The 11,513-nt window shown below is 43.1% G+C and overlaps 1 protein-coding gene across 1 annotated transcript; it reads left to right on the forward strand.

The window, feature by feature from the left end:
- Positions 1-753: 753 nt before the first annotated feature.
- Ndl (serine protease nudel) lies at positions 754-11,072 on the forward strand. The gene is made up of 25 exons (XM_076437813.1): positions 754-1,050; positions 1,625-1,740; positions 2,051-2,215; positions 2,703-3,509; positions 3,628-4,248; positions 4,374-4,580; positions 4,822-4,985; positions 5,057-5,184; positions 5,256-5,708; positions 5,799-6,097; positions 6,171-6,315; positions 6,435-6,565; positions 6,659-6,949; positions 7,026-7,179; positions 7,262-7,431; positions 7,506-7,619; positions 7,733-7,919; positions 8,012-8,341; positions 8,556-8,744; positions 8,808-8,955; positions 9,024-9,186; positions 9,263-9,439; positions 9,526-9,763; positions 9,851-9,967; positions 10,088-11,072. Exons 2-25 carry the CDS (start codon positions 1,647-1,649, stop codon positions 10,410-10,412), a joined length of 5,817 nt encoding a protein of 1,938 aa, XP_076293928.1. The 5' UTR covers positions 754-1,050; positions 1,625-1,646; the 3' UTR covers positions 10,413-11,072.
- The last annotated feature ends 441 nt before the right edge of the window (positions 11,073-11,513 follow it).

Consider the following 11,513-nt stretch of genomic DNA (forward strand, 5'->3'; position numbering starts at 1 on the left):
TGATTTTTGTCATAGACTATAGTTTTTGAGAAAAACGATATTACATGTTCAAAACTCCATATAACTCATCCAACACAAATCAATTTTTATTGTTAATTTCATTAGTTAGGGACTAGAAAGGGATACAGCAAAGCTCCTCCGTCGCCCACGTGTTTTATGTATCATTGGATCTTTAACTTTCCACGCGTAGCGAGATCCACCCTCTGCGGGAAGCTTAATCATCTAACGTATATGTAATAATATAATAATATAATAAATAATAATATGTATAATAATGACCCCGTGTGTGTGTTCTATTCTACATGGATATTTTTCATATCGTATAAGTGAATAATTGCCTATCATTTTTTTCTCAGAAAGTATTATCTTTATGACAAAAATCAATACGACATAAAATGTGTATTTTGATGAGGTCTACAACTTTTACCTGAAGTATTCTTCAAAATTCCCATTATTTACGAAAGTAAATAAAAAAACTATGATTTTTATGGTTTTTTCATGGTTTCCGCTGTGAAAATAAAATTTGCGCCAATTTTCACTATCATGTTCGTAATCAGCACGTCAAAATACGTAATGAATCCAGAGTACAAACAAGGTCGGAGGTATGTCCTTTTCGGAGGTACACCCAAGTATGTAAAGTGTAAATAGTAAATATTAATTAATTGGAGCAGAAATTGAAAAATCTGGCGCTTGAAGGGTGGAAGGGATGAACGCGCCCCTTTTCGCGTAATCGTAGCTCGCGCGCGAACGGACCTGTTTTCGCCTAACCGTGCATGTTCGGTGCATCGGTCATTCACATTTCGTCGATGATGATGAAATTTCTGTGCATGGATTTTCGACGATATTGCTGACGCTTCGGACGCAAGCCATCGACTCGTTCTATCGGGCCCTCGGCGGTTATTTCGCGGCGGTAACACGAAGCGCACGGTTCATTGGCGAGGACAAGTTTTCCGGGAAACGTTTCCGAGGTTGTTCCCCGAGCGACGGGTATCTACGGCTCATCGAATGGAAACGACTCTATCGAGCAGGGTGCTTCAGTAGCTTGCAAACGTGAGTATGTTGTACTCTCTTTCGCGTTATTGCTCGAGGATCCAACGTAGCGGAAAAGGAATCGCGGACGACGCGCAAAAGACTCCTCTTACCCTTTTTGTGAAAAGGAACCACTCGGAGCGCACGTTCCTGCACTGTCGGCGAAAAGTTTAAAATCGCGCGAGAACTCCGGCGAAGTTCCAACTCCTTATTAAACGTCCGGTTCGCGAGCGGATTGCGGGTCTTTATGAAAAAACTTTCTGGAGAACTTTCTCTCTTCTAATAATTATTTGCCTCTTGAGGCAGAAACGATGATAAATCGGTGGACGAATTCAATCTTGCTTCCGCGGTTAGTATAATCTCTGTTATCTGTACACTATTTGACTGATGTTTTCGCTATCGGAAGAATGTATTATACATCCTTTACGTTTCATTGAAAAATCGTAACGACGTCTCGTCGCGAGCCAGACACTATAAAAAGCCCCAAGACATCATAAAATTTTCATTGCGCACGATGACGGTGTCATATTCGAGAGTATTATGTTGCTGGTACATTTTTGTCACCTCGTCACGTCTGTCTCTTGCCCCGTTTCAGATTTAACACCGATTTTTCAACCATGGCCACCGAATACAAGATCATGCCTTCCAAGTTGGAAAATCTGCCGAGGATTGACGGCCAGTGTTGCGTTAATTTGACTGCGTTGCGAAATGGTATTTTCTTCGTTCCTCTATACTCTATAGCGATTCCAAAAAGTATTTACAGGAAGGGCTCTAACGACCGATCTTGTTCCTCGTTTCTGATCCATAGAACTGGTAGAAATAATCGTAGATCGAGTTTCAAGGGGTCTGTGTGAAGGGGAAGCTTCAAACTTCAAATCCGTGGCAGATTGAATCAGGAAAAAGATTTCTGTACGTTTTCAGAGACGAAATTATAGGGGATGATGCTCGAATATTTTCTGGAATCACTTTTATTGCGATTTTATGAATTAGTATTATTATTCCCGTGGTTATTCATGCTCAGTTCCAACAACTTCGACTGCGTATCCGAAATGCTGTCAGAACGCGAGTGGTCGTACGAAAGGGGCATTCTTCAAATCCTGGAAATTTGTGTATTTGAGTGAAATACTGCTCACCGTGTTCATTCTGAGCTTCGCAGCTGCCCTAATTTACGCAACGATTGCACTAGGTACGTGAAATTATGTGATACTTCCACTTTTCAACTACAAAAAGCGCATAATTTGTTTAATGGTCGGTGGTCGAAAGAAAAACCCCAGAGAAATAATTGGATCGTAAAATTTTTAGTACAATCTCTTATGCAATAAGATAATCAACTGATAAATTGAATTTGTGATAGTTGTTCGGTGAAATTGTTTTTTCAAATCGTCGTGTGGGTCCTTATCGATTACGCCACCTGTACGATTAACATAATCTGCTTGGAATCAGCGGAGCGTACTAGATAAACATTTGAACTTGATCTCCTCGAAAACAAGATCTTATGCTAATATTAACGGCACACTTTCCATGACCAGTAAAATAATCATTTTAAGAGACACCCTGTATAGTAAAGAAGTTTCCAAAAGCCCTGAATTCAGACCAAGCTTCGTTAAAATCAAAATACCCAATTTCAAACATTCCCCGAAACCTCAACAATAGTTCCTAACAACTTCCAACAGGTTACTTCCAGCAACCGCAGCAGATCGACGAGGTAGTTCAGCCAGTGACATCGGTGATCAAGAATTCTGTGGAAAACGAGCCACTAGACGTAGATTGGCGAAGCCTGTACCAGCTGATCTACAACGAGGACCTGGAAGCTCTTGCTCCAGAAATAGACAAGCTGCTCAACGTTAAACAAAATCGTTTTAAACGAGACGCGGAAATTCCTTGCATAAAGGACCAGGAGCACTGCAAGACAGTGATAGAATCCATGAAGAAGATCGTGGACATAGTGAACAGCAGTATGCCATATCTCCACACATTGTTAACGGAAGGGAGCGAATCAAAATCTCAGTTGATCGAGCTGGTCAACTGTTTGGAGTGCAAGAACGACTCGACTACGTCCATTGTCGAATCCGGCCCTGAGAGTGTCCCTGAGGACTACAGTGGCGTCAATCATCACTCGGGCCAAGCCCAGATGGAGCACAACGTGGACGTTGTGACAAACTTGTTGAGTGACAAGAACCCTACTCCTGTTCCGTTTTCGATTCTTGATGTAGGTGATGGTGAAACAGCAATGAAATCGCTGCTGGGTCCAGAAAGTGCTAATCTTGAAGTAGTGAAACCGGTACAGGAAACGGAGACGAAACAAGACGCGACGACCATTCGGACGAACGGAATCGATAATGTGGAGCAGACCGTGGACGTGACCGACGCCTCAGACTTCGGAAACGTGATGGAAATCGAGAATGAGCTGGTGCATCCTTCGGTGCATCCTTCGGACCAAGGTCACGCGGAACTGAACAACAGGCAGGAAGCTGGACACGGTAGATGCATTATTTATTGCTGGCAAAAGTGTTTCGTTTTCTGTTACCATTTTAGCGATGGTTATACACGCGAACTTATTTGACCGTTCAGACCTAACGCAGCTACCCTCTCTTTCAGAACCAAAAGGTCCTCGAGGATTGAACAAGGCCAGGATCGTCTCCGACATGTTCCCAGCGAAAGGTAACCAGGACTTTCCCTCAGGTATCTTCCCCACAGCAGAGACAATGAAATCCACGCAACAATTACAATTAACACCATCAATATCGTGGATGCCCTACCCGGTGTGCATGTACGGGCCACCACCCAATGGTGGACTTGCAAAATCATTCTCACGTGATCAAATGCTGTACCCAGTAACATCGCCAGGGAATTCTTACCCGATCACTATGCCACAGCAACGAATGGGACCCCAGAATTCTGGCCAGTCGCCGAATTTCGTACAGGTACATGCGAACTCAGTGCAGTTCATGCAACCAGGGAATCAGAAAATGGGACCCACTGGACCTGCTATGACGAATTTCCCGATGTTCCCTGGTCAGGTGGTACCTAGTGGTCCAGCTAGAGGGGCTGACAAAACTCCGTATTATTGCACTTACATCCTTACACCCACTTACCAGTTCCCCGCGATTCCTGGGGTCTCCGAGTACCAGAGGTCCTCCGATGCTAATGGGAAGATGGATAAACTGAGTGGTGACGGGGCGAAGCATGAGGTCGATGGACAGAGCACGCTGATGCCTGGTGAGAGCGATTCTGTCTCTATTCTTTCTTAATCTGAAATATTATTCGAATCCTGCGAAAAGTTCAAGTTGATTTTGTAGATAGGGGTTGGGGCTAATTGGTGATTTGGAATTTTTTTGTGGCAGATTACTCTACAATGTGTCCATCTGATACCCTCCGGTGCAACGACGGTAGAAGATGCATCTTGAGGTCGGAATGGTGCGACGGACGAGTGGATTGCAATGATGCCAGTGATGAGATTTCATGTTCCTGCAGATCTCGGATTTCTAAGGAGAGGTTCTGCGACGGGTACTTCGATTGTCCCCATGGAGAGGATGAATTGGGATGCTTTGGTGAGTAGAGAATATTTAAGATACTCGATTCTCACTAATATTCCCGTGAGTTACGTCTTCATTCGGGTAGAGTCGATATTTCAGATCGTGCGACACGAAACTCCATATCTCTCGAAGTTGCTCGCGGCTTATAAAAGATGGCACCAGTTACTGCTCTTTCCGTCCTTGTCGAGAGCTTTCTTATCTACCGAACAGTTGCCAATTAATATTTGTATTTCATTATCATCATTTTATTTGCCAGGTTGCCCGAAAACATCATTCAGCTGCAACGATTGGAGGACGCAGTACAGCCCTGCCAATTGCGTTCCTCTTCATCAACGTTGCGATGGTACTAAACAATGCCCTAATGGCAAGGATGAAGTTGACTGTAACATCCTCACACCCTCGTTCACAGAAGGGAAAAATGTAATTGACCTATTTGAAAACTGACCAAAGGGTAAACTAGAATTATTATTAACTCCATGATCAATTATTAGATGTTCACAATTGGCTACACCGAAGGATATCTTCACAAGAATTACATGGGACAATGGTACCCTGTCTGCGCACCCGAACATTCTTGGACGATGGATGCTTGCAGCTCCGAAATTGGATCGGAATTGAAGTATGCTCTTTTTTTTCAATTGCTTAAATGCTTAAATGCTTGAAAATATATCGACTAATTTTCCCTTGCAGCGAAATGCCGAAAACACAGATACAATCCATACAGGAAAACGCGTATCAAGGACCATACGTTGCCGCAGTGAATGGCGAAATAAAACTGATTCCATCGTGTATGAACAAGGCAGTTTACGTTCGTTGTCCACAGTTCCGCTGTGGTACTAGAGTCTCGTCGGCGCAGGGTATATTACCACACATCCTGGTCAACGAGGACCAAAGCATTTCGCAACCGTTTAACAATATCATAGGCTATAGTTTTCTTAGACGTTCCAAGGCTCCAGTCGAAGTAGATGAGAACGATGATGCAAACAAGATGTTGACTTCGCAATTGCGCGTTGTTGGTGGACGAGCGAGCCACCCTAACGCGTGGCCATTTTTGGTGGCCATTTACAAGGACGGCCATTTTTACTGCGGTGGTGTGATTTTGAATAAACTGTGGATCCTCACTGCTGCTCATTGCCTTGATGGGTGAGCACTCCAGAAAGGACCATTTCTTTTTAGATGTTCTGGAATTTGCTGTTCGACTTTCTTTTTAATTTTGTGATTGTTTTTATGCAGATATGCCGGGCACTATTTCGAGATCCAAGCAGGCCTGCTCCGCCAATTCTCGTTCGCTCCAATGGCACAGTCGAGGAAAGTTACGCACGTCATCGTGCACCCGCTGTATAATGATCAAACAATGAGAAACGACGTCGGCATGATCAAGCTGGACGACCCTCTGAGGTTCAATCGATGGGTGAGACCTATCTGTTTACCCGATGCCGATCTGTTGGGTGCCATGTGGAGACGGGAACCGAAAGTCAATACAACTTGCACCGCAATCGGTTGGGGAGCAATCAAGGAAAATGGGCTGGACCGTGAGCTGATGTTTTACTTGATCTCTTACGTTTACCATCCGAGAAGAATTGTAAGACTAATTAAATTTCACAGCTGACCATTTGAGAGAAGTCGAGGTGCCCATTATGAAGAGTTGCAAATACGATTATGACCAGAATGAGAATGTGATTTGCGCTGGGTATCCTCAAGGAGGACGCGACGCCTGCCAAGGAGACAGTGGAGGTCCTTTAATGTGCAAGTGAGAATTTGTATTAGCATTCATAAATGTCGAATCTCCATATGAAATATTTTTAAGCATTTCTGAATAGTCTGATTTCGGATTTCTTTATAGGGTGATTCATATTCATGTATTTTCAGAAATCCGTACATGGAATCGCAGTGGTACGTGGCAGGCATAGTCAGTCATGGTGAAGGCTGCGGTCGACCAAATGAGCCAGGCGTTTACACTAGAGTTAGCCACTACCGCGACTGGATCCGAGAAATTTCTAGTGAGTTGTCGAAAGCTTCATTTCTTCATTTCAAAAAGAATCAGAAAATATACTATGTATATATGGCATTGTTTTTCTTTTTCTTCATTTTAGGTGATCAAGGTTTACCACCATCCGCGCGGTCGATTCTAGGCAAATGTCCAGGATTCAGTTGTAATGGAGGTCTAGGTAGATGTTTGCCTATAGAGACACGTTGCAATGGTCTGGTGGATTGCTTAGACGGCGATGATGAGCAATTATGTCGCGAGACAGTGGAATATCCTTCGCATGGACATGGACATCATGTGGAAACTGTCCCCACCACTTCTGAAATCAGTACTATTTCTGAGACGACTTCTGAAAGGACCACCACTTCTGAAACAATCACTGTTTCCTCAACAATTGGTAAGAAAATATTACAAATCTAGACACTAATAAATTCATTATCTGAACTTCCAAAAAATTACTATTTCTATTCTAGATTCTCGAATCACCGACGCAACCATTCAAACATCCGCCGAGGACCAAACCACCGCTCCTGAATCTTCAACATCAACGACAGAATATTTCAATCATGCCAATACCGAATCAAGCACAATTTCTGCAGTACCCCCAATAACTTTTACTTGCTCGAAGTAAGGATCGTTTCAACAGAATCGAATTGAAAAATGTTTGTATGAAATGTTTAATACTGTGCTTTCTTTCGTGGATCGTTAGGCTGCTTCAAACGATTCCGATCGGCAAAAGATGCGACAGAGTAGTGGACTGCGAGGACAGTACTGACGAAGTAAATTGCACTTGCAAAGATTTTCTGGCGAACGTGAAACCGTCCGCCATTTGCGATGGCTACGTTGACTGTGACGACAAAAGTGACGAGAAGAATTGCGGTAAGTGTGAATCAATAAATTCATTTAATATTGTCTGACCGACTGAACCGTAACAAATAATTTTCGTCTCACAGAGATCTGTCCCCAAGATGGATTCTACTGCAGAGTGACCAAAAACTGCATAAGCGGTGCTAAAAAATGCGACGGAAACTTCGATTGTCGATTTATGGAGGACGAGCAAGACTGCTGTAAGTACTGAACAGTTTCATTGTGAATGGGGATCCGCAACCTTATATCACGAACTGATAAAAGTGATGAATAGATCGATAAAATAGAATTTCCTGTTCGGTTTTGTTCGTAGTCACGCTGTCTAATGGACGTAGCGTGTACTTGGACGCGGACGAGCGGCCATCTTTACTGATGCAGGGGATTTTGACCCGGAATGTTAATGGGAAATGGAGACCTGTGTGCCATGTCCCTAGAATGCTTCGGAATCAATCCACTGTTATGCTTATCGCTCGAAACATAAGCCAGTACTTCGGGTTCGCGTAAGTAATCGTTGTTTTCACTTGACAACAACATCCTGCCGTTTGATAAACATTTATTATTCTTGCGGATGATTCTTGTCCATCTCGTTTAGTTATCTGGAGTCAGCGGAGGCAGTGAGCGTGAGGGATTCCCAGCTGGAAACAATAAGCTGGAACAAGAAGAACTATGCTTCTCCAGAGAGTCTATCAGCGGCCTCTCTGAGCGACGACGGCAAAACCTGTCCGGGGATTAAAATGCGCTGCAGACCGGTTCTGAACGCCAGCGAGAGCATATACCTGATCCCCGATGCGGGAACCGGAAGTCGTGGCTACCTATGGCCGTGGATCGCCGCCATCTTTGTCGACGGAAGCTACCGTTGCTCTGCCATCTTATTGGACGACAGCTGGCTGCTGTCTGCCTCGAAATGCATCGAAAATGTCAGGCAAGTGGAACTATTCTCAACTATTTATGCATCTACCGGTTCTGAAAATTTTCGAAGAACGCTACAGTCGAAAATTTAATAGAATCTAATATGATTTTTATTTATTTCTAACCGTCAAGCGCGACTACTTCTGAAAATAAGATTTTATTCGATTTCACTTTCTTCAAATTCTATAAAAATTTCAAATTCCATAAACGTCCGCTTTTAATTTCAGATTGGACGTTAATTATACGACTGCAGTGCTCGGTTATGGTCCACTCTTCCGTCATGTGGACGGTCCACATCAACAGGTGACGATTATCGACGAGCTGCAACATGTGAATGATTCAGTATCAGTGTTACTGCACTTGAAACGTCCTATCAATTTCAATCGTTACGTTCAGCCACTGTTCGTTGAGAAAACGTGCGTATACTGTGTTTCATACACGACGTAAAATTGCGTGATAATTAATTAATGAATGTGTAGGATATACCTGCCTGGATCGAACGATGCTTGCGTGGCAATTGGAACAAACAAGGATCACGAGACAAAATCAATTTCTTTGCGACCAGTGCTGAAGAATTGCCAAAATTGTCAGCGATGCTTCGTTAATTCATCCATCGCTCGATGCTCGGTAATTCTTTTATTGTTCGATCAATCTTTTAAAGAAGTCGTGTACTTATTTCTGTGGCTCTTTTCAAGGAAAATGGAACTTCCGAATGGAGTGGAGTGATCTTCTGCCAAGGGAAAAAGGGGTGGTATCCAGCAGCAGTTTTTGAAGACGATAAGGGCCTCTGCGACTTTCGGTACACGCAGACATTCACGAGCATCGATCATATAAATCCCTATCTGACGGAAGCTTTGGGTAACATTTCGAAAAATTGGAAAATAATTAATTGAAAGTAATTGTACATTTCTGAATATCGTAACAATTGTTATAGATAAGACTAGGTTGTCGACCGAAGCCTCCTGCGATGGTTTCCGGTGCAATTTCGGCCAATGCATTTCCGAGAGCCGAGTTTGCGATGGAATTCCGGACTGTAGAGATCAAGCTGACGAAGATCCGGAATATTGTGGACAAATTCGTGAAAATTGCGACAACAACATAGATGGTTGCCGTATGTAATTTCATAATTGACAAGTAACTGCATCGATTTCAAAGTATTAGATGATTCTGATGAATAAATTCGGAATGTTCGTATAGATTGCTTGAAGTCCGAGCTGCGCTGCAGAAACGGCAAGTGCGTCGACAAAAGTGCATTCTGCGATGGAATCGTACACTGCGAGGACGAATCAGACGAACCTGACATTTGCACATGTGCAGAGTACCTGAGATTAACCGAGCCTGAAAGACTATGCGACGGTGTTCGCCATTGTCTGGATAAAACCGACGAATTACCAGAAATATGCCCTTGCACAGATAGTAGCTTCCAGTGCATGACGTGAGAAACTGAAAAATGCATATCCATCGAAGAATGATTAATTACTTGTATTAACTGTATATTAATGTTAGAATTCTTTGATCGTAGATCAAGTGGCAGCGATACTTGCATCCCCCAGGACTTTGTCTGCGATGGTGATTCGGATTGCATCAATGGCGAGGACGAATCAACGTGCAGGAAGTTAAAAACGTCTCCAAGCAACAGGTATATCCTAAACACTTTTCCTCCCAAACCACAATCCCAAAAATTCAGATTCCAATTGCCTTTTATTAGTATAAGAACACGAGTGAATCGAAAGTTCTGGACTATCGGACAATTTTTCAGTTCCAGCATCGATTCCGGCGAAATAATTCATCGAAGCTACGGTGTCTGGCACACAGCGTGTTTCGAAGATCTAGTCGCATCGCAAGAGGAGGCAAACGATATATGCAAAAGCTTAGGATACTCGTACGGAGAAATTAAAAACGACACTATCGCAACCGACAAGCCCATGATCCCTCACCGAGACAGCTTTTACATGGTAAAACTGAACCACATCACGTGGATGACTTTGAGAGAGGACAGACCATTGGTCAGTTTAGTCGAAGCTGACGAAAATTGCCATCGTGCCTTCGTTACCTGTGTCTTCGATCAGACACTGAAAAATTAAAAACTTCAATTTAGCTGTATTCATTAAAATCGCGAACAAATCTAATTTATGTGTATATTTTGTAATATTTATTGCAGATAAATGTACGGTGGATATATAAACAAATAAATATCCCCTAAAAGTTCTCATAAATCTTTCTTGGTTGGTGTTATAAACCATGACAAATTTAGTATTAGTCTAAGTTTTAATTGATTCATTAACATAGTCAAGGAATTCTCGGTGATCGTTACCGGCGATGATAGCCTGAATGTCCCTTTCCTTAGTATTCCGATCGGTCGGATTAGTCACACGGAGAATGTGAATGGGCAAAGCGCGTTTTCCGTCGATCCGTCCGAAGGCAGCTCGCCAGGAGGAGCAGGGCGCAGTCGTTTACCTTCAACGGCTGCGACCCCATTTGTTACATTCTTCTGCCCCACCTCCAATAAGCCCCCACGACTTCTACGCTCCACTCGAAAGTGTCCCGCAACCATACGCTCATGCTACTTTTGCTTCCACGCAACGTTCCGTCGATCTACCTGTCTCTTCCTTTTTTATTGGCTTGTCGAAGACACGCGCTATGCCATACTGTTGCGCAACCGGGACCACGTTTTCGTTTCGAACCGTTCGATGTACCACCTCGAAGAATAAAAGGGTTACACTTCTTACTCGTCTACACAATTTCTCGTTTTCTTCTCCTGCATATTTATGGTCGTCTGAAAACGAAACGCGCGAGATCGAGATAGCTGAGAGGCCGTTTACCCTAACTTTCATCCAGTCTAGAAATAATGTATCTCCTCGTTGTTTTAATAAATTGATTTACAGCAGCGTAGTTTGAAAAAGCAAGAGAAGAACAGCGGCAATGGCCTCGGATAATTTTACTTGCTCGCAGGGAAAGTCTGGATTACTCGTCTCTGTCGTTTTTCGATAAAAGACATTGTAAAAAGCGATAATACGCACGTGGATAATAGTAGTCGGTGTCGAAGAAACTCTAGCGGAATTAATTCCATCATTTTCTGAAAAATGAGAATGGCTCCAGACTAGTTTCCCCGGACCGAAGAAAAGCTGTGATTAATTCTTTTGCAGATCATAATTTTCTAAAGTAGGAGAAAATTCAAAATATTA

The sequence above is a fragment of the Lasioglossum baleicum genome, chromosome 14 (genome assembly GCF_051020765.1).
Source record: "Lasioglossum baleicum chromosome 14, iyLasBale1, whole genome shotgun sequence".
NCBI lineage: Eukaryota > Metazoa > Arthropoda > Insecta > Hymenoptera > Halictidae > Lasioglossum > Lasioglossum baleicum.